At 41.2% G+C, this 23832-nt stretch overlaps 1 protein-coding gene across 3 annotated transcripts in view; it reads left to right on the forward strand.

Annotated features, from left to right (window-relative positions):
* atrx (ATRX chromatin remodeler) overlaps positions 1-23832 on the forward strand; it is a 46447-nt gene that overhangs the window by 13834 nt on the left and 8781 nt on the right. For all 3 annotated transcript variants that reach the window (XM_061834644.1, XM_061834643.1, XM_061834645.1), the window contains exons 14-29: positions 2356-2532; positions 4345-4486; positions 5821-5930; positions 6190-6336; positions 6418-6595; positions 6768-6905; positions 6975-7150; positions 7228-7345; positions 8548-8678; positions 8879-8973; positions 9094-9233; positions 10848-11001; positions 11108-11208; positions 11966-12074; positions 12154-12331; positions 12774-12965. In XM_061834644.1, coding sequence (XP_061690628.1) covers positions 2356-2532; positions 4345-4486; positions 5821-5930; positions 6190-6336; positions 6418-6595; positions 6768-6905; positions 6975-7150; positions 7228-7345; positions 8548-8678; positions 8879-8973; positions 9094-9233; positions 10848-11001; positions 11108-11208; positions 11966-12074; positions 12154-12331; positions 12774-12965 — 2286 coding nt within the window. The remainder of the gene's footprint in view (positions 1-2355; positions 2533-4344; positions 4487-5820; positions 5931-6189; positions 6337-6417; positions 6596-6767; positions 6906-6974; positions 7151-7227; positions 7346-8547; positions 8679-8878; positions 8974-9093; positions 9234-10847; positions 11002-11107; positions 11209-11965; positions 12075-12153; positions 12332-12773; positions 12966-23832) is intronic.

Here is a 23832-nt window from a genome sequence, read left to right on the forward strand (position 1 = left end):
GCTGTAATTCCCAGGAACTTTGAGATCTCAATGGATAACACAGGAGTGTGAGAGAGTGTGATTGGCAGCACAGCACACAATGGTGGTTTCTTGATGTGCGCAATCATCTCTACAGTCTTGAGCATGTTAAGCTCCAGGTTGTACTATCCCCACCAAAGCTCCAGGCGCTCCACTTCTTGTCAATATGCAAATTTGTCACCGTCTTGGAGTAGGCCATCTGCAAAGTTTAGGAGTATGATAGACAGGTGCTTTGAGCTGTAGTGATTCGTGTAGAGAGAGATGAGTAGTGGAGACAAGAGACATCTTTGGGGAGCCCCGGTGCTGATCCTGCATGAGGATATGGTGTGTCCCAGCCTAACTTGCTGTGTCCTGCCCCTTGGCAAGCTGTAGATCCACCAGCAGATAGCAGGCAAAACCGTGAGGTGGATAAGCTTGGAGAGAACAGTTCTGGCATGATTGCCCTGAACGCTAACGTTTATTAACGTTGGTTTGAATGAAACAAGCTTGCATAGAGACTAAAATGACGTACAATTTGAAAACGGTGACTCCAAATCCTGGCTGAAGTGTGTGCCGGGCTTTTTTGTTGTTGTTCCCATAAAAGTATATTCTGACACCTTTTGTTTTCCCACTTTGCGGTCTGCTTGGTTTAGTTAGAAGCCAGGCAGAACTATGGCGCAGTCAGGCATTTGTTCACAAAGACATCTCTCTCTGAAACAGGGCAGCAGAAGGACCAAAGTCTTTACTTGTTTTTAGGAAGAGATGACACATGTTCATTTTGGTAGTTACAGAGCATAGATTTGCAAGTTGAATCGATGAGAGTGGGGTGTAAAATACTCTTGGAGCTTAACTTGCACTACAGCACGAGCTCCCTGTTCAGACACAATGGTGTGAACATTTGCACTTGGCACTTTAAGCCGCACTTTAATGATCTTTGTGGTTATGTAATTGAACTTCAAGCCGCAAGTCTTGGACACTCTGGTAAAGAGAGGGAAGGAGCTGTCAACCGATCACCACCTGGTGGTGTGTTGCTGGTCTGACTTGGCAAACCCAAAGGTATTGTGAGGGTCTGCTGGGAATGTATGGCAACGTTTCAAGTCTCACCTGAGCAGAACTTTGACTATGTCCCCGTGAAGGCAGTGGACATTGATTGGTATCAGCTTGGCAAGTGCAATTTAGCATTGTGCGTCACTGAACCAATATTTAAAGGCTTTGGTGAGGCCATGGAAAATTACTTCTGGACGTCTTTGCATAAATTATTATCCACCATCTGGCGTCTTCTGCACCATCAACACTATCTATAGTAGGGTGGTGTGCCGCTGACCTCAACTGAAGCCCATGTGAACCGGTGGTCCCAAGTATTTCTTAGACCTACAGTAGGTAATTGCACCAGCACACTTTGCCTTGAGGGAGCAGTCTTGCGACTCTGAGGTGGGCGCCTGTGTCTCTGTGGTTGAGGTCATTTGAGGTGATAAAAAGCTCCTCGATTGCAGGCTCCAGTGGGTGGATAAGATCTGCTAGGAGTTCTTGGAGGCTGTTGATGTTGTGGGGCTTTCTTTATTGACACACCTCTATAACATGATGTGGACATCAGAGACATGTTTGTATGTTATGGCTGAAGCAGTTGAGTCAGGATGGCTTTGCCTTTCAGACTGAATTCATCAAATCTGGACACAGCTGTGTCTAAAGTGGTCGTTCTTTTAGCAGTTTCAGGTTGTTCTATTAGGAATGTCGCTATGTGGCAACATAAGCACAACACAGGCAATTGCTTTCAGTACGCTGGTGTGTGGACAGTAAGTCTTGGGTGTTAAACTTCACATTCAAGTTGCAGTTTGTGGCATTACGTTTCTGCCATGCTCCCATTACTTTTCTAAAGGTTGTACAATTTCTGGGTGAGCTTCAACCCCCTATGCTAGCCCTCAGTACCTTCCCCAAAGGACAGGGTGTCTGTGGAAAAGCAGTGAAAATGACTGCTTTACTGGCCTTTGCTGAAATAGGCTAGGAATTGCAAACAATATTTGTCAGTACCATGGGTACGTTATTCACCTTAAAATTTCTCACACCAATAAAAAACATTTTTAAAGGAATGCACTGGTGTTTTGACCACTTTACAAATGTACTAATTGCTATTCTGAAGAGTCAAAAGTGCATGAATTTTTGAGACAGACTGGCTTAACCTTAGCAAATACTGTCATGCATGACAGAAAAAATGCATTTTAAGCTTATTCCTGGAGTGTGTTAAGATTACTAGGGGTACATATCAAGCTGCTCTCAAGCCACTGATTAATGGTAGCCATTCTCCAACCCCACCCCCAAAAGAACTGATCTGAAATCTTATCTTAATGTTCATGTCCACAGAGTGGAGAGGAAGATGCTGACGACCCAGATGGAGAGGAACGTAAAGGGCGCAAAAAAATACGCAAAATCCTCAAGGATGACAATCTCCGTACAGAGACGCGGGATGCACTGAAAGAAGAGGAAGATAGGAGGAAACGTATCGCAGAAAGAGAGGAGCTAAGGAAGAAACTCAGAGAGGTAAAAATGTAACAATATTGTCAATTGTATTTGATTGCTTGAATTTCATCCCATTAAGGTCATATTTAGGACGTAATTCACGACTTTTATTCTCATTATTTTATTCAATGTATAAAATACTTTTCACACAAAGATTAATTGATTTGGCTAGATGGAAAGACACCATGGAATATGGCTGCAAGATTATTTTGATCAATATCATAATCACAATTATCAGTCATGATTATATTTCATGCTTGAGAAAAACATTTTTATGGCACTACTTTTTAGGGACAATATGTTACCGTTTTCTGTGAAAAATTACCCTTTTTATGAATGATAGCTCGTAAAAAATGTACCCCCAAAAATTATTTACCAAGTGTTAACTAAGTATGCTATTAAAAAGTGGAATCACAAATTTAACTTAATGCAAGAAAATACAATTAATGCATAAAATACATTAGGGTGTAAGGACCAAGTTTTCATTTGCATATCCCCAAAGCTATACTGAATTGTCATGGAAGGGTATGTCTCTGTTCTGCTTGATCCGTCAGCCATCCACGGTCACAAACTAAAAAGAACACTTGTGCTTTTTCGTCTCTGTTTACTTACTGCAGTCAAGTCAGCTGAAAGGTTTAATCCAAGACAGCCGCTACGATTGTAATAATGTCTTTGGTTACCTATATATAAAACCTTTATACATTACTGGAAATCAATAGTATTTTAAGCTTTTATTTTGAATTTGCCAATGTAGCTAGGTTGCCCTTAATGAGGCCTAAACCATACTTCTGCTCCCTGGTGGCTGGCCGGCTGTTGAGCTCCTTGCCAGTGACTCTTGTCTTCTGGCGTCACATCACAGCCTCTAAAGTTTGTGAGGCTTTGTTGACCCTGCCACACCTCCGGAGGTCTCTTGCTGGCAAGATGTAACTCTGTCCTCTTCTTGTACTCCGTCTTGGCATTTCTCAAGAACTTTCTTCGGTTCAGATTGAGCCATGCTCTCTAACCTTAAGTGGTGTCATGGGCCCTGAGGAGTGTGCGGACCTGGCTGGGTTTCTGGTTTGGAAAAATCCTGATGCTTTTCTTCATGCACAGTTTCCATATAGAACTTGACGTAGTCCGGTACAGCCCCCTGTGCATGTGTCCACGTCTTGGTGTTCAAATAGGTCCTAGTCTCTGTATTGGAAGCAGTCCCGAAGTTCACCAAGTGCAGTCTTTGGGTAGGTAGTTACAATCGGTAACAGTTGGGCCTGGATCTGCATCTGAAGTGGGTGTATGAAGAGATTAGCAGCAGGGAGATGTGCTCTGACTCACCAACGTGGGGGGAGGGTGTGGTGTTTTAGCCAAGCTTTATGTTGGAGTAAACGTGGTCTAAAGTGTTTCCACCTCTATTTGTTGGACATTTGACATGCTGGTGGAACTTTGAGAGTACAGTCTTTAGATTGGTCTTGTTAAAGTCCTCGGCTATAATGTGAGCGCCTTACGGGTGGGGCCGCTGCTGTTCATTAATGACGTTCAGCAGGAGAGAGAGTGCAGCGTTAGCATCTGTTGGAATGTAAACAACCTTCATGGTAACTACAGTTAGCTCCCTCTGGCTGTGAAAGAGCCAGCATTTAACATATACTCAAAGTCAGGTGAGGAGTGTCTTTCAGTAATCACGCTGTGGTTGCACCAGTCATCATGCACATGCACACAGAGCCTATCCTTACAATGTATCTTTTTCTGCTTTTGTCTGAACTAGAAAGCAAAATTCTCAGCGTGCATGTACCTGAAATACATTCTCTTTCAAGTATTTTTTTTTCCCAATAACGGTGACAATAACATTTTTGTGCTCAGACAATTGTGGTGGAAGAGTCATCCCAGGTGGCATGTCCAATCACCACCAAGCTAGTGCTTGATGAAAATGAAGAGACCAAAGAGCCACAGGTTCAGGTGCACAGGAACCTCGTCACCAAGCTGAAACCTCACCAGGTCGACGGTAAGAAGATGAAGGATGATGATATGTGCATGATAAATCCAGTTACGTTTTTTCCTTCCATAGAATTTTAGCTTGTTTGGACCATGACTTGTCTAATACCAATCGACGGTAATTTCCGGCTTATAAGCAGCGACTTTTTTCACACGCTTTCAACCCTACAGTTTATGCGGTGATGCGGCCAATTTGTGCACTTTTTCTAACTGCTGCAACAGGGCATTTGAGCCGAAAAAGGTAAGCGTGAGACCGGTGGAATATATGTGCCGAGGAAGTGACTTTTACCGGTCCGGCCCTTTTAGCGCTGTGCTAGCGTGTTACTGCCGTGTCTCAGTGATTTTTACCGGTAGAGCGCCCTCTTTGTTTGTTAGTGTGAAAATAACAGACAAGTGACTCGAAAAATAGATGGATGGATGGATGTCATAATGTATCAATAATTTCACGTACAAGTAGCTCTGGAGAATAAGTCGCACCTCTGGTCAAACTATGAAAAAGAATGCAACTTATAGTCCGGAAAATACGGTATGGGAAAAAAAAGAGAGAGAGAAAGACTTCAAAGTTACTTTACCCTGTGTGAAAAAGATATGGCCTTCTTCACCTAACAACTGGTTGAGCATCCTCAGCAGCAATAATTGAAATCGAGCATTTTCTGTCACTGGCAATGGGTCTTTCACATCTGTGGAGATATTTTGGCCTCCTACTCCTTGCAGAATTGCTTAGATTTTTTTAAAAGTAAATGTTTTTTTTTTTTTTTTAAAGCATGAACAGCCTTTTAATGTCATGCCAATGCATTCCAGATCAGATTCAAGTCTAGACTTTGGCTAGGTCACTCCAAAACCTTAATTTATTTTTTTTTTTAAAAGCCTTTAAAAATTTGTCTTGGTGTTGTGTTTTGGACCGTGTGTGCGTGCGCATACATATACTTGCAAGTTGAAATTTGAGAAATGAGTTCTGTATGGCTGCAGGAGGTTCCGCTCACTTGACAACTCGCAGGACTTTGGCGGTTGTTATTATTACTAAATATTCAACAAAGAGGCTTGAAGCTGTACATTGTCATGAACAGTTTTGGTTTACTTGCAAACCAACCATAAAACAAAAACAGTACCGCTAATGAGACACATACAACCTTCCTGATGGTGGTGGTGGTGGTGAGGTTAACGATTGCAGTGTTTTGGTGGGACTGGAACGCATTAATTGCATTTCCAATTATTTGTAATGGGGTCATGCTTTGAGGTACGAGTTTTGTAAACTAATATTTTAAGGCATCTCTGTCTATGTAGTATCACAAAATATGTCAAAGGTTTGTTTGAGAAGCCCTTTTATCTTTGCCATGTGTCTAGGGGTACAATTCATGTGGGACTGTTGCTGTGAGTCTGTGAAGAAGATTGAGAAGTCCTCTGGTTCTGGTTGCATCCTTGCTCACTGTATGGGTCTAGGAAAAACACTTCAGGTAGGTCGGAGAGACAAGCTGTGAAAAGATTGGTAAATGACTGACACAAGAGTCCCTGGTTACACTGCTCCTGTGTGTCATCAATGGTGTTGGGCCTTTTGTGCACCAGTAATGGGCTAAATGCATAATTCAGAGTAGATATGATATTAACAATCTTTTTGTATGCTATCATTAACGAGACATGAGTGTTAGTAACGACTACATGATTGAGTCAATGCTGTCATTAAATATTAAATGCAATGCTCCTTTCCTCCTGAAGGTGGTGACATTTCTTCACACTTTGCTGCTCTGTGAAAAGCTCAACTTCTCAACAGCTTTGGTGGTTTGTCCCCTCAACACCGTCCTTAATTGGGTCAATGAGTTTGAGAAATGGCAAGAGGGAATGAAAGATGATGAGTGTTTAGAGGTAATATTTTGATTTGGCAATTGTTTTTCACCAAACCTGACTTTTGGAGGATTAACGGGTGAGCCTTGGTGTATGACACAGGTGACGGAACTGGCCACAGTAAAGAGGCCGCAGGAGCGAGCAGTCGCCCTCCAGCAATGGCAGGATATGGGGGGTGTTATGATCATAGGCTATGAGATGTACCGAAATCTGACACAGGGAAGGAACACGAAGAGTAAGAAGCTAAAAGAGACATTTCAGAAGACTTTGGTTGACCCAGGTATAGTATTAACATATTGTTGCAAATAAGTGTGCTGGAGTGCTGAGATACAAATAGTTATTATTAAAATGATGAAACCACAATCAAAAATACTTTAAATTATGCTATTTACTAGATGATCAAGTTTCTCTTTGGTTTGAACTTTCTGATTTTAACTGAACTTTCCCTTCAGGCCCTGATTTTGTAATATGCGATGAAGGTCACATCTTGAAGAATGAGGCATCAGCTGTGTCCAAAGCCATGAACTCCATCAGGACAAGAAGGAGGGTTGTGCTGACGGGAACGCCGCTTCAAAATAACCTCATAGAATGTAAGCCTGCCAGCAGTTGGATCATTATCCGATTGCTAAGATCTTCTGACTTCCTTGTTCCTCTATCAGATCACTGCATGGTGAACTTCATTAAGGAAAACTTGCTCGGGTCAGTCAAAGAGTTCCGCAATCGCTTCATCAACCCCATCCAGAATGGGCAGTGTGCCGACTCCACAATGCACGATGTCCGCATCATGAAGAAGAGGGCTCATATCTTGTATGAGATGCTGGCTGGATGTGTTCAGGTAACGCACAGGCCCTTCTGGATATTTTCCCTCCTTTCATGATGAGTCCTAAAAGTATCTTCTTTTTGTTTTCCCAGAGGAAAGATTACACAGCACTCACAAAGTTCCTCCCTCCCAAGCACGAGTATGTGTTGTCCATCAGAGTTACTCCACTCCAGTTTAAACTCTACAAATACTACCTGGAGCACTTCACTGGTGAGATGCACACTGCATTTAAACCTTTTTTATTATTATTATGTCTTGCATAGAATCATCTGACTTGCCCCTGTCTTTTACAATCCACAGATGATTTTGGGTGTTATATGACAGCTCGGGCATGCTAAAATGGCGATTTTTCTCACCCACAGAAAAGCAAAAAAATGTATATAGTTATGTGCAACATTGGACAAGTCTGAATCCTTTTTCAACTTTTTGGTTTGCCTTTAAAGCACTACCTTCACAGGATAAGTTATTCGACTTTTTTTTCCCCTTTCCTAACTTGCAGAGCTTTTGCTGGTCTACTTTTCTGTGCCTGTTTGATAAGTCATTTAGTGAACTTTTTGTGTGTGTGTGTGTGTGTGTGCGTGTGTGTGTGTGTGTGTGCGTGTGTGAGCGTGTGTGAGCGTGCGTGCGTCTTGTGTGTGTGTCTGTGTGTGCATATATGCGCGTATATAAGAGTGGCAGCTGGCAGTGTGCCGCAGGCAGGGTTTAAGCACGGTTTCCCACGTTTCCTTAATGAAGAGCTCTGGAACATGAGGGACAGGAGTGGGGAATATGGGGGCATACAGGAAAAGGAAAGACATTGAAGTGGTTGGGAGCGAATATCAACATTTTTGCACCATAAATTAAACCAAAGACCAGGACAGTACAGTAATCACTCTACTTCGCGCTTCACCTATTGGGGCTTCAGTGCATTGTGCCCCTCCCTCAATTGTTCACATTTCGTGGGGGGTTCTGGTCCCCATTAACTGCAAAAAATAAGGGATTACTGTATTTATGAAGGTCTTGTTGGTTGGGAATGGATTGTTGCTATGTGCTGTGGTTCATTAGCAGGGTTATCTACAGGGTACAGTCCTGAAGTGACTGACTGCTCACTTTCTTAGTTGTGTCCCCCCCCCCCCCCAACACACACACACACCACCAGGCTGTCTGTAAATGTTGAAGCTTTGTCCTTTCTTCCATTATTGCTGTTTCCATACAGCCTACTGTCGCATTTGTGCTCCCACCACAAAGCTTGGATGTGTTGAGGGAATTCTGTCTTCTGAATTGATATTTTTTTTTTGTCTATAGTTATGCAAGTTTCAGGCAGAAATTAGATACCTTTACATATTGTGCACTGACAATGTTGTGTATAGAGAGATTGACCTTCAGTCTGTCATTGTTCGCGCCTGCATCGCACCCTCTCCCTCATGTTCCAGGTGTGGGGAATGCTTTGGAGGGGGGCCGAGGCCGTGCAGGGACCAAACTCTTCCAAGATTTCCAGATGCTCAGTAGAATCTGGACCCATCCCTGGTGCCTTCAGCTGGATTACATCAGTAAAGAAAACAGGGTAGGTATAGGAAGATGAGATGAAACCTTGTGATGAACTGGAAATCCAGGGGTGATGATTATCCTTTTTTTTTTTTTTTTTGTTTTTGTTTTAAAACAAATTCCCATGTGCATCAGTTTTGCTCCAAAGCATCATCTGTCCGTATTTGGTAAATCAATTCACTACACATTTGAAACTCATCCAATTCATCTCTCTTTTAGGGTTTCTTTGACGAAGACAGTATGGAGGAATTCATTGCTTCAGAGACCGACGAGTCCTCCATGAGTTTAAGCTCGGAGGACGAAAAGCAAAAGAAGTAAAGATTCCACTTCCTTGCGTTGGATATTTATAAAGCAAGAGACACATTTGTACTCCCCCTGTTCCTTCATCTGTTACTCTTGCTGACCCTGTGTCCTCCACTGTCCCTCCTTAATAGGAAAAAGAAGAAAGGCAAGGGAAGAAAGAAGGGATCTGATGACTCTGATAGCGATGATGTGGAAGTCATCAAGGAGTGGAACACTAGTTCTCGGGGCAGAAATGGAGAGGGGCGAAACAGGGCTGAGCCTCAAGAAGAACGTAAGTTTGGAGCCTCGAGAACAACTTTGCTTGTTGTAGTAGAACAATTGATCTTGACAACCAGTGTGAAACAAAATTTGATGATGAAGAATCAGGGTTCACGCATAGCGAGATGTGACATTCCAGCTTGTAGGTCTGTTAAGACTGTAGAGGATGAGGCATATATGGTTTGTCCATTGCATTTCTCCACTCATGTCCATAAATATAGGGAAATCAACACAATTATCTTTGTGGCTCTAAAACACTACCACAATGGAGTTCTAATGAAACAAACCAGTTGTCCTTTACCTGGAGAATTACAATTTTAATGTGAGTGTGTTTACATCCAAATCAGGTGAACGGTATAAGAATTACAACAGTTTGTATATGTTCCCTCCCACTTTTTTAGGGACCAAAAATAATGGGACAAATTAACAACCAACTCTTTAAAGCTTTCAGTTTTTGATACTTAGTTGCAAATCCTTTGCAAGCAATTATAACCCGAAGTATGGAAAGCATAGACACCACAAGATGCTTGATTTCATCCCAGGTAAAGCTCTGCTAGGCCTCTACTGCAACTGTTTTGATTTTCCCCTTGTTCTTGGGGCAGTTTCCCTTCAGTTTTGTTGATAGCAAGTGAAATGCATGTTCAGAGCAAAACCAGGGATGAATTCCAGCTTCTGGTGATGTCGAGTTATTTCAAACCTCAGGCTGTGATTAACTACAAAGGATTTGCAACAAAGTTAAAAAGTGTAAATATCAATTATGGTTGCCTCACAATTCTGTAGACCGGGGGTTCAACTCCTAACGCCGCCTGTGTGGAGTTTGTATGTTCCTCCTCTGCCTGTGTGGGCTTTCTCAGGCACTTCGGTTTCGTCTCAAATCCGAAAAACATGAATTGTATATTAATTGGAGACTCTAAATTGTCCGTAGTTGTATGTGAGTGCAAATGGTTGTTTGTGTGCCCTCCGATTGGCTGGCAATCCAGTTAAGCATGGACTCGGTGTCTCCTGGCCAAGATACAGTACAAAAGATTGTAATTCCTACACCGTTCTCATAACTCGGATGTAAATACATTCACATTACAGCTGAAAGTCTGCAGTTTAAAGCAAATCCTGTTCATCCATCCATTTTCTCAAGCGGCTTATACTCACAAGGGTCGGAGGAGTCCTGTAACCTATTCCAGCTAGATTTCATTCCAAATCCATTGTAGTTGTTAAATGCCCAAAGTTGTGAATTGTCTCATGTCATGATACATTTATGGATCTGACTCTATAAACATGCTTGTCTTGGGTAATTAATTAAAATAATAATGAGTTGTGTAAGCATGTCAGAATCAGAATGTGAAGGCATGTTCATCCGTCCAGCCATTATCTGAGCCACTTATCCTCACAGGTTTCGCGGAAGTAGTGGGTCCTATCTCAACTATATTTGGCCAAGAGACACGGTACACCCTGAACTGGTTACCAGCCTATCACAGGGCACATGTAAACAACTATTTGCACTCACAATCACACCTACGGGGAATTGAGTGTCTCCAATTAAAACATGTTTTTGGGTTATTAATTTGTTTGTGTGTTGTTGTGATGGTGGCCGTTTACAGACCTTGGATTAATTTATGTGTTTGTTTTAAAGAACCTCAACCCTCTGGCTCGGGACCAGGGAGCCCCACCGCTGACTGGCACAAGGAGTTTGTCACTGAGGCCGATGCTGAAATCATCGAACACTCTGGAAAAATTCTGATCCTCTTTGAGATCCTACGCATGGCAGAGGAAGTGGAGGATAAAGTGTAAGTTTGAAATGTGCTGTTTGTGTGCACTCGCTGGTTTGTAGTGTAATGGGATCTCATTTAAAAATGTAAAGTGACACCAATGAATCTTTGTCCCCATCCACAGGTTGGTATTCAGTCAGTCTCTTATCTCTTTGGACCTGATTGAGGATTTCCTGGAGCTGTCTTGCAGAGCTGCGGATGAAAATAAGATATCACCATACAAAGGTAAGCTTTATATTTATATTCCCGCATTCTTTTTTCAAGATGATCTCACTTGGCTCTTTTGTGAAACTGTTACTTCACAGAATGATTCCATCCCATATTTGCCTGTGATCAGTTTCCCGCTATATTCTTCTTTGTAATTCTGGTCTTAGTCATGATGTTAAAAAACAACCAAGTACCCTATTATTAATAGAAACCAGCTACTGATTTATGGAGCTTGACATGTTTTCTCTTTCCCAAATTTCACTTTTATTTTTTTTTGTCTATTAAAAAATGCTAACACATTCTTTTGGGTAGGAGTTTTCCATCCATTACATAAAGGAAGCCCGCATGCAGCATGTATTTTTTTGTCCATGGGTTGTAACCTTAAGTGTGCGCACACATGCATACACAGTGCCACCGGTCTAAGGTCATGTTCCTAATTAAACTTCAGCAGCTGTTTTTACTTTCATTTTGAAGATGATTAGACCTTGACTTTTTATTCCACCAAAAATGTTTGCTCAAGGGTTTGTAATTTGTAATGAAGAGATCACAGTACTTTAATTGGAAACATGCTGAACTATGCGGCCTGGCGAAGGATTGGCCATCTTAAAGGTTACATACAGAGTGCTTCCATTCGCTATAACTCTCTGCTTATACCCGAACCATGTCCTTTTTTTTTACAAGAAACTGCCTACTAGGTGGGAGTTTATTGTTGAAGGCTCATCTGCAGTTTGATTATGTCATTGAATAGCATGTTTCTTAACTTGTGTCTCTGAAGGTGAGGGCAAGTGGTTCAGGAATATTGACTACTATCGTCTGGATGGCTCCACCAACGCCACCACTAGGAAGAAGTGGGCAGAGGAGTTTAACGACCCTAACAACACAAGGTCTTTTATCATTTTAAAAGTCTAATGGTCATGAAACAATACAAACACATTTTATAGAAGTCTTTCTAAACAATTCCAGGGGTCGTTTGTTCCTCATTTCCACACGAGCTGGCTCCCTGGGTATCAACCTGGTGGCATCCAACAGAGTCATAATCTTTGACGCCTCATGGAATCCTTCGTATGATATCCAGAGTATATTCAGGGTGTATCGCTTCGGCCAGCTGAAGACGGTCTATGTCTACAGGTTGCTGGCGCAGGTGATCTTGACAGGATGATATTTGTCACTTTTTGTATAGAAGCCACCAGATATCTTAAAACTTTAGCAGACAAGCATGTTAACGAACAGTAAATATGCACATCCGCATGGATTACATTAACCTATGCCTATAAATGGAACTGATTGTGAGTGCGGCTGTTTGTCTCCATGTGCCCTGCGATTGGCTGGCAACCAGTTCAGGGTGTACCCCGCCTCCTCCCCGTTGACAGCTGGGATAGGCTCCAGCACTCCCCGCAACCCTTGTGAGGATAAGCGCCAAAGAAAATTGATGGATGGATGGATGGATGGATGGATGTTTTGAATATGTACCAGTGACTTTGATTGATTATTGCACTAAATTAATGACACGATACTATTGTGTTGTGTATTCTTGAAGTTCGATCTTGTATTTATTGGACTTTCATGTAATATTTTCCTTTCAGGGCACAATGGAAGAAAAAATCTATGACCGGCAGGTTACCAAACAATCTTTATCATACCGGGTCGTGGACCAGCAGCAGATTGAAAGGCACTTTACTATGAATGAGCTGGCAGAGCTCTACACTTTTGAGCCTGACCTGCTAGACGATCCCTCAGGGAAGAAGAGCAAGAAAGCCACACCGCTGCTCCCCAAGGTAAACCTTCAGTTTTATACTACTGTTGTACTTAACACTTGTGTGGCAGACCAGTTCAACCTTTAAGCCAGGGTTTGAGAATGTAACCAATTTGGTCCCATTTGAGACCTTTTTTTCAACTTGTGCGATTGAAAATCTCATCTTGTCGCACTTGCACGAGCCCGTGTTTTGTGTGAAAGTTGCCTCATTTTCCACCACAATATTTAGAAACTATATCTTAGGTTGACTGTCAATCTTTAATTCATATGAAACTATGGTATGTCATTGTCATGCTGTATCTCCTTTAAAAATGGTATGACCAGTGGAAATTTTCGTGCAGAGCCCTAATTCAAGTCATTACCATACTACATTATCTGTGTTTTTGGTCCTCCATTTTTTTATCCTTCTGTGTAGGGTAAGCTACTTATTCATGTTTTACTTTATAATCCCTTGATCATCACTCCAGAACGCAGGTCTGTACGTTATTGATATTTAGACCACCATAAAAAAATGCTCAAATGTGTGAGTATAAGCAGCTCAGAAAATGGATGTCTGGACAATGTGGACGAAAATTACTTTTTTTTTTTTTTTTTTTAACCTGACGATATATCACAATATGAAAAATTTGATAAAAACAAAACATAAAAACACCACATTTCTTTTTCCTTCTGATGTATTGCTTTGACAGTGTGTAATTCAGAGACCAATTCCAATGAAGTTTGGACACTGTTTAAAATGTAGAATGCAAAAATTGAAATGTAACACTTTTTCTCCCATTTTTCGTGAGCTGGACTCAAAGATCTAAAACTTTTTCTACATACACTAGAGGCAATTTCCCTCACATATTGTTCAAAAATCTGCCTAAATCTGTTAATAAGCATTTCTCCTTTAATGGGATAATCCATCCCACCTCACAGGTGTGGCATATCAAGATGCTGATGATTGCACAGTTAGCCTTTGGCTGTCCATAATAAAATGCCACTCCGAAATGTGCAGTTTTGCTCTATTGTGTGTATCTGGAGACAGCAAAATGGTTAACAATTGGATTTATAATTAGCACACTAGTTATTACCATTTTAGATTTATAAAAAAAAAAACAAAAAAAAAAAACTACTGTTCTACTGACTCATAAATCATGTTTTACTGTGTGAATATTACAGACCTAACTGTGACACCTTTTAGATGCTCCTCTCTCATTTTTGGCAAAGTTTATTAGTGGCCCAACACTGTCTGCAGTAATGTCCATCTAAAACATTGGTTCCGGCGGCACATACATGTTACTGGGTGAAACTTTCTTTGCGTCCCGGCAGAGATTTGAACCACCAATTTTGTCTCAACCTATTTTTGAAGTCAACTTAACGGAGTTATTTGATTCTCCCAGCCCTTGTTTAGTCCATCTTATTTATTGTAATTCTTCTGAGATGTTGCACTGCCTTCACAGGAATTCTGCAACGGTACCACTGCTAGTTATTCTGACTTTTGTGACCTTTTTTGAGAAGTGACTCAGACTAATGTGAATTGTTTTTCCCCACCCACTTTTATGTTGTTATTTAGTCCCCCTGGGGTTTAATGAGAACACAGTGCACTTACATGAGCCATCCAGCCTCACGCAGCTGCACACAGCTGTTTACTGCTATTTACTAAATAATCTGCTGTTTGCAATGCTGCTATAAACTTCCCTTTTTCCTCATTCCTTGCCATTGTTTACATTGTTGTTCATTATTAATAAACTATTAATTTCTCCTCTTGCTAATACTTTTCTGGCCCCGATAGTTGGTAGATTATCTCGTTGTGTTAAGATGTTCTTAGTTCTAGATTGTCTGGATTCGACAAGGTTTCTTTGCACGAATCTGTAAACGTGACAGACATCACATAGACAAGATGTCATTGATTCAAACATTGCACCCGGTCTAAAATGCTTCATGTTGTTAACCTTAACATCAGAAAACTCATTGTATGTGTACATCTCTAGTTAAGCCCCCTTCTACCTCTGAAAATATCAAATTCATATCCCAAATATTGTGGGTTTTATGGATGTAAAGTGTGTTCCTTATTCTCTAGTGAGTGTCTATGGAGAGGAAAATGCTTGAATGTTTATAAAATAAAAAGTGTATTCGTCCAATTGTTCTGATATTTTCTAAAGTGTAAGTGAACATAAATATAAACGTCCACATACATTTTGGTGATGATCGCAGATTTGGGACATTAAAAGACACAGCACTGTGATACCAAGTCTCCGCCGTGACAGCCATCAGTGCACGTCACAGTCTGCCTGTGCCACGCAATGCCACCATTCACCCAACCAAACCCGTGTTATCAAACCTCCTTTCAAACGTCTGAGATATTTTCAATGCAATCAATACAAAAGTAAGCTGACAAAACTCATTTATTTGTACAGAAATGAATCTGCTAGCACTTACCTCATGTGGGATGATGTCTTCTATTTTCAAGGAGACATTTCAACAATCAATTTTATGAAAATGTTTCTCCAGCTTCACTTATTGTCTTAAAAAAATGTCCAGACTGTCAATGTTGGGAAAAAATGCACCAAAGAATACGTAGTAGTTCAGTGAGGAAATGTCCTCACCCTCTGCACTTGACTTGGCAGACTGTGATAGGCTGATGCCCAAAATGTGGGCAGGCTAAAATCTGTTTGAAATCAATCTTTTTTGAGAAATAAGCCTAAAATTGCCACTAAGTCTAATCCCTGCTTGTTCCCCTGCTTTCATCATTTGTAAGTCCAGAAATATGGAACTCACAGTATTATACACAGGGTAGGTCTATTAATAAACAGGTAGGAGCCCTTAATCAACTCTATTAAACTGAAATAGCAATCTCTAAATGCTCTTTGCATCAAACTGTAGAGTGGGTCGCTTTTTAAGTTATCTATTGCACAGATGTATTTGGTGAGCGATGTGCTTTTACTCATGACATTTAGTGAGATAGCATTAGATTTACAGTATTAAAGGCAAAGGTTGAAGTCATCGAGAAGCTGCCTGTTTTGATCAGTTAGATGAGGAGGAGGAGAAATAGGATGAAGACAGAGCTGAGAGTTTGATGGAAGGAATTCGGTCTGTGTCCATGTGAAGATGACTCAGAAAGACTCAGACTCATTGCTTTGAGCCAACTGCCTTCCGCACAGACAGAGTAAGTGAAGTCACAGCATAAGGCCCCAAACTCTGCAAAGTGCACATTGCTAAAATTAATAAGGCTGGCCAGTGGCCCTGATTGTTGTCCTCTTCAACAATTTACTTTTCTGATCTCATGTCTTGAGATTCATACTAAACTTCCATGAGCCTCATCTATTATGTCCCCCATCCTTCACGATCTTACACAATCTTGTCCCCATAGTTTTTTCAGCCATCTGTTATGCTGACTCACCTCTACCTCTGCTTGTTCAAAGCAAGCCCAGTAAAGTTGTTTTTCTTATGCACCCCTTGGACCCCCCCTTGGCTGATGAAGGGTCATTATTTAAACCCCTCTCTTAAAGATGTCTTTGTGCTCATCAGAGAAACTAATTGAAGACGAAAGAGGCAGCCGCACTTCCCCTAATGACAAAGAAGGTTTTGCATGCCAGACATGAGGTTTGGACTTCCCACCCACCCTTCAGACTCATCCCATTTCCTGCTCATTACACTCTTCCATGAAGCAAGCATCCACTTGCAGAAGGGGCCGCCCCCCGGCTTGTTGTTCTCACTTTGTACAGCTCCGCTGTTTTCAAACTTATTAATTAATGGTCAAAGCTGTAGGCCGTATGCATACACTATGGTGTGTCCTCTCAGCCGGTGATGGGAGCAGTAATCATTAGGCCCAGGCATGTACCTTAAGGCCACAGGAGACTGTTTTGCAATTTAAATATGAATGGGAACAAACTGGAGCAATATCCCACACGCTGGCCTCATTAGGGCAAGGAAATTATTTAATCTTTGATAATTTCCACACCGTTCCACACCCAAAATTTTTATATCATCCCACTCTTACATCGTCTGATAAATTGCTGTGAAAAAGTATTTGCTTCCTTCTCAAATTCTTATATTTTGCATAGTTTCCCCACTTTAAGATCATTAAACAAATATAAATATCAGACAAATATAAACCAAGTGTACTTAAAATGCTGTTTTGAATTGATTTCAATAATGGACAAAACCTTAGCCTGTGTGGAAAAAGTCATACCCCCCTGAACTTAACCGGTTGAACCATCCTCAGCAGCAACAACTTAAATTGAGTGTTTTCTTTAACTGGTAATGGGTATGTCAAATCTCTGTGGAGATATTGTCGCGCACTGTTCCTTGGAGAATTGTTTGAATTCAGCAAAAATACCATATTTTCCAGACAACACCGCGCTCCAGTTAATAAGCCGCACTAACTCTCTGCAGCATGTTTTTTTTGTTTTGATACACACCATCCAAAGAAACTAACCTTTCATCTTGTCAAACCACACAGTATAATATTCTCCCTAAAGTTTTGTTTTTTTGCAAAAGTAATACAAGCCTTTATTCTTTTTGGCCTGCAGTAGGTTTCACCTTGGAACTCCTCCCTGGATGACATTTTTGTCCCATCCCTTCCTATTTGGTGTGCCATCAGCATTGACCTGCAGCGTAGACCACAGCCGCCCCACCGATAACAGCGAAAAAGATAAGCGGATTTGTGAAAGTCCGTAGTAGACTCTCTAATGATTAGCAAGTCTTGTGTACATGAATTGCCTCTTCAAAGACAATCAAAAATACAACACGTAAAGGCGCCGACTTGGTTAGGCTCCATCTTATATCTTATAATACACCCTCCGTTGATTGAAGATAAAACTGAAGTTTTTTTTATTTAGCGATCACACATCTGGTGTTGTATGAAGTTCACAATTTTGGATTATTTTGTTAAATCTCTGTTGTCTTGAAGGAAATAAATATTCCAATGCTCTAATGGTCAAGTCAAAATCCCTGCCTATGTCACTTAAAAAGTGAGGTCATGCAGGACTTTATGTGAGTCTTCTGCTCAATGAACGTGAAAATATCAGCCCCACAGGTCTGTTTTGCCTTTGCCTTGCTTTTGGGGTACTGGTGATATGAACAAGGGCATGCGTACGACAACATAAAATTAAGAAGATAGAAATGGGACTTATTGTGATGGATGAATGAACTGGATGCCTAGTTCAATATGGCTCAAGCCCTAATGTATATAGCAAAATTTTGTCTGGAATGATTTGTGGTCAGCATTTGAGCTTCGGCTATGCTTTCAGAAACATACTAAACTGTTACATGTTATCATGCTCGTCAATGATCATCAATTTGTGTTGAGCATTTTTCTTCACGTGGTTGGGCCTAACCACATTTTGGTGACTTCAGGTAGCCAACTGTGCAGCTTTACTTATTCCAGATTGTCCCTGCGGGGAAGGCAGAGCGAGCACTGCCAAAAGTCTGCAGATATCATCCTGAAGAATTTCCATCATTTATCTTTGTTAAGAGTTGTTTCACATTAGATTGTGATAGCTCAATTTCTTCCAATGTGAAAAAGTGAAATACAACACCAGATAAACAAAGGTATCCAAAAATGCAGACAGTGGTACGTGCAGCTGTCTTAAACATTGGAGCGCCATAGCCATAACAAAAAAATGTCATGGTATTTTCCTCCAAGGTCAAAATGGTGTGCAGAGAACTCCATGGAGAAATGACAGAGCCAAACTTCCATAAAACTGCATCGTTTTCTGTTGAGTTCAGGGTTTATGGGTTGGCCCCTCATCTATTAGCCTTTTAAAAGATGGGCTGCATTTGTATTGAGCTTCTGATATTTTTCAGTGTCTCCTGAAATATGTACCAGGATGTAGATACATTTTAACTAAACAGTGCATCACAGTGTGACTAATGTGATGAGCTTTGTTAATTGACTGATTGCCAGAAAAAAATAATCTGGCATGTTTCCTGCTGTGAATGTTGTAAAGTCCTGAGGGCGGTCTTGGCCTCCATGTCAGGCACAGCCCCAAGATTTAAGTGCGTTTCTGCAGATTAACTTGTTTAGCAGTGTCTGGTGACTTTGACTGTGTGTGTTCGTAACTCATCTGCAGCTGTGGGTTAGGGAGTTTTGACTGGCTATGTTTAGGTATTACAAATATCTCTTCCTCGTGCATTCCTAATTTTAGGATGTCTTTGATCTCTTGTCGCTAACACACCTCTGAATTTAAAGCCACTACATCAAATTCTGTCATAAACTACGGTTGAAAAGGGCAAATAATTTATTTGTAGATGGAATTTAGCATTGAATTGTTTCCCATTTTTCCACACAAAACATACAAGTGATGTGGTGATCTATATCTGTATATTAGCACAAAGCTTGCTTTTTGCAGATGATGTGGTTCAGTTGGCTTCTTCAAGCCGTAATCTCCAACCTTCGCTGGAGCGGTTCGCAGCAGAGTGAAGCACCTGGGATTAGAATCAGCCAGACCATGGTCCTCAAATGGAAAAGTGGACCTGTCCTCTCTCGTTTGGGGATAAGATCCTACCCCAAGTGGAGGAGTTCAATTGACCTTTCTGACCTGTCAATCACTCGTACAATAATAGCCAATCAGATAACCGCATTGTCTTAAACCCTGGCTTGACACACCCCTGTCGCCATATTGTCCCCAAGCAATGCTGGTTGTCAGTAGTCTGGGTTTGGAAAAGTTAATGTCACAAAGAAAATGGTCCTCAGATGCGCTTGGGGAATATGCAATTTTGGCGAAAGATATCCGGCCAGGTTACAAGGGGCCTGGTTGATTCATTTTCCAAAGCCTAAAACACAGTTGACGAAGTGTCTACGATGGATTCAGCCCCGGGGAAGACGGCACGAACAACTAAATGTGGACAATATCCACAAACACAAGGGTGTATGTTCGAAGGTAAGGGAGAAGTATCTTCGCTGAGTTTGATTTAACTATTATCAGTTCTTTATACATTGCAGGAGAACAACTTTCACTTTGTTAATGTATCACTGACCTGCTGAATGAAGTATGTAATGTTTTATGCCGAAGAGTCGGGTTAGTCATACGTAAATGCACCATTTCATGCAAGAGAAATGTCTATTTGCCTATTTGTATCACATCGGGCTTTTAAAACAGAGCACTGAGTCCCATTATGAGCCAAGTCAAATGAATACACCCAGTTATTTGCATAATGTACACATGGCAAGACTACAATGATATTACTCATCATCTTTCCAAGTAAAAAGTAATCACCCTACTTTACATGTGCAGTACAGTTCCACTATTTTATCCTGTTGGATTTCAATATGATTTTGGATCGATCGCCAACATTTCACTGTAACTCTTGACAGTGCGTCCTGCTCTGTCCAAAATCTTAATTCCCTGTACATATCCTTGTGTGAAATAGTTGAGACCTCTCTTAAGAATTCTCTTGGACAAGTCTGAGGCATTTGGCAAAAAAACATACTGCAATATTATCTGGAATACGTAATCGAGAATCGACTTTCAACCTGTTCTGTTCAGGCGCCTTTTTGGAAGCTTCCGGGACATGGCAACTGTAAGCTAAGGGGACAGAGCTCAAGATCGCCAGTTCGAAAGGTCCATTATCTTGGAGTCTTGTTCACAAGTGAGGGAATAATGAACGCATGATCGGTAGGCGGGTTGGTGCAGCATCTGTAGTTGACTTTGTATCAGCCCTTTGTGGTAAAGAAGGAGTGAAGTTCACTACCGGTCAATCTATGTTCTTACCCTCACCCACGGTCACAAGCTGTGGGTCATGAATTTCTCGCAAAGAAGCGGCTGAAATGAGTTTCATCCGCAAGGTGCCTGGGCTCTCCGTTAGAGAGAAAGTGAGAAGCTCGGTGATCCAGGAGGAGCTCAGAGTAGAGCCGCTGCTCCATATTGAAAGGATCCGGATGGCTGGGGCTTCTGATTCGGATGCCTCCTGGACTGCTCACTGGTGAGGTGTTCCAGGCAAGTTCCACCAGAAGGAGACCCCGGGGGACAACCCAAGACACGTTGGAGAGACCACATCTCTTGGCTGGCCTGGGAAAGCCTTGGGATCCACCCGGCAGAGCTGGATGAAGTGACTGGGGAGAGGGAAGTATGGGCGTCCCTGCTAAAGATATTGTCCCCGCAACATGACCTCGGATAACCGGTAGAAGATGGATGGTACTCTACCCCATGTTAAGTATTTGTTATGATTCTAAACATATATGTCACGTTAGTGGCTTGTTAAAAGTAATTCCAAGAAAATAACAGTTTTCAGGACATCATGTACCCATTCTCAACTTCAGAAAGCATCTGATGACAGCCAGAAATCATGCCTTCATGACTTCTAAAGCTACTAATGGTGACAGGTGTTTAATTGCATCAGACATTTTTAGTCTCTTGGCAAAATACGCTTGGATGCCTGTGCCACCTTGTGCAGTCCAAATGAGGCTCGCTTTTGTCAACTCCCAAATTTTTAATCTCTTGATAAGTAAGGACTGCTTTGTTACAAAACCACTTCACATCATTTGAATACCGGCATGAAATACCTTTTCATTAAATGCATCCAAACAAAGCTTAGATTTTGTTAGATGGTTGGATCCATGGATGGATTTCATTATTGTCCACCAATATTTCCAAAATCCTATTCAGTTCTTATTTTTTTACTTAAAAGGATTAAAATAGTGATCTTATCGTAAGTCTGTCACTTCATCCTATAATCATAAATTTTGAAATGCCAGAATTTCTTTCAAGACTTAATCCTGTAGAAATAGCCACTCATATCCCCCATATGCAAAGTGAGTGGGTTCATTTACATCATTTCTGCCCGAGCAATCTGCTCACCCAGCGACTCTCACTTTTGCAGCTCTCCTGCAGGAAATTGATAGGCTTTACTATGCGGGTCCATCAGGATGCCAATAAGACAGCTCAGGTTACTGGCAATCATTAGTACTGGGTCACATTTGCAAACAGCTCGCTGAAGGAGATGGACTGGACCACCCTGGAGCCAGTGGTCTATGTGGGAATACAACTATATTCCCGTGTGCACATTGGTCAAGGAGGAGCATCTGTATTGTCATTTGACCTCCAGCACTGGTGACAATTGACCTTAAAAATCTTGGAAAATGCTGATCGTTCACCCTAGCTATAATAGTCCACTCCGGCAAAGCCTTCCTCAGCCCAGGTTGGTGGCCTAAGCAGTTTTACACGTGAATTCTGTGTATACAAGCTTGTCTGCTTGTCTTACATCTCTAATTTAAGAGATCTAGTTTCACCGTGTCTGGACCACTGTTTATTTTCTCTCTTATTCTGTACAGATTTGCAATCACCGACTCCTTTTATCCTACCGTGTTTCTGTTTTGTATTCCTCCTTGGTATGCAGCAGTGACATCTATGATTAATTTGCCTTGCAACTTCACGCTCATTGTCAAGAGTTCAGAGGTAGCTGGACAATGAAGGAGGAGCATAGTTGAACCCCTGTGTGAACTGGCTTGTGATGATGCAGAGGTTGTATGATCTCTCCACTTTCCAAACTTCTACTTTATTCTAAAGATAAACCAGAACAAAAAAAAGCAGAGTAATTTGAACCATTTTTCTGTGAGTCTGGCACTCCTGGCATAGTTTTAGTTGGGCATTTGACTAAATAATAGTGTTATAATGGAAACTGAAGTGGCGTAACTTCTGCCAACAAAGAACCTAATGTTTACCTGTGCAAAACATGAGACAGGAGAGTGTTGTTGCTTTTGTTTGTATCTATGGAAAAGCAAAATGCAAAAAAAAAAAAAAAAAACCACTTGCCTGTTGGCCTCACCCGATCAGGATATTTGAGACTGATCAGCAATTTAAAAAAAAAAAAAAAAAAAGGATAAATGATCACGATTGGATCAAAAAGTAGTTACTGTTCATACTTGTGTACTCTATACTGAATATCTTCAAAAAATATTCTCTTATCAGGTCATGTATTCACTCAGTCACGTCAAGCCAACATTACATAGAAATAATAGGTGGTAACTTACTGTAATCACACACCAAAACAGAGCATGATTTCACTTAACATGGGGGATGTTTACATACAACCGTTCATGCTAGGACTGGCTTGCTAGACTAGATAATGTTTGGTTGCCTGTATCGTAATAAAAATGCATGCCTACCTGATAGATCACGCAATTCTTAAATTAATGTCTTCTTCCGAGCACCGGTGACCACCACCAGTTTTCCCCATTGTGTTCTTTTTTTTTTTTTTTTTTTTTTTGACCAACAATACACGCGTGATTTATTTATTGTTGTTCCCATGGTGACGCATGCTTCCGGTCACATTTGAGTTGACAAGATAAAGCCCAATAATCATAAAAGACGGGATGTGGTGGTATGGGAATACACAATTTTATTGAAGTAGTCAGTGCAATCGCGAAATACCCAGTTTGTCTCATAGTCTGATTCAGGCGTTATGTTGTCCCTCCCAGACTGCCGATGTATTATTTTTTCTTCTTTTCTTTTCGCCTTGTCCCATTAGGGGTCGGCACAGCGTGTCATTTTTTTCCATCTAAGCCTTCCTTGTGCATCTTCCTCTCGAACCCAAACTGCCCTCATGTCTTCCCTCACCACATCTATCTGCCTTCTCTTTGGTCTTCCTCTCGCACTTTTGCCTGGCAGCTCCATCCTCAGCACCCTTCTACCAATATACTCTCTCACCTCTGAACATGTCCTAACCATCGAAGTCTCCTTGTATTTTTTTTTTTTTTTATAACTTTATTGTTTGTCAGATATTTACAATACTTAATCAAAAAACACACGACAAGGCTAAATATAAAGCAGCTAGATATGATGGCAACGCAGAGTAAAAAACTTTTGCGGAGCCTATCAATTGCATCCTTGATCTCTTGGCAAATTGTAATATTAAAGCCGATCAGCAGGGCTAGTTGTTTGCCTATACCGATCAAACCAATAAGA

This window comes from Syngnathoides biaculeatus, chromosome 11, assembly GCF_019802595.1.
Source record: "Syngnathoides biaculeatus isolate LvHL_M chromosome 11, ASM1980259v1, whole genome shotgun sequence".
Lineage (NCBI taxonomy): Eukaryota > Metazoa > Chordata > Actinopteri > Syngnathiformes > Syngnathidae > Syngnathoides > Syngnathoides biaculeatus.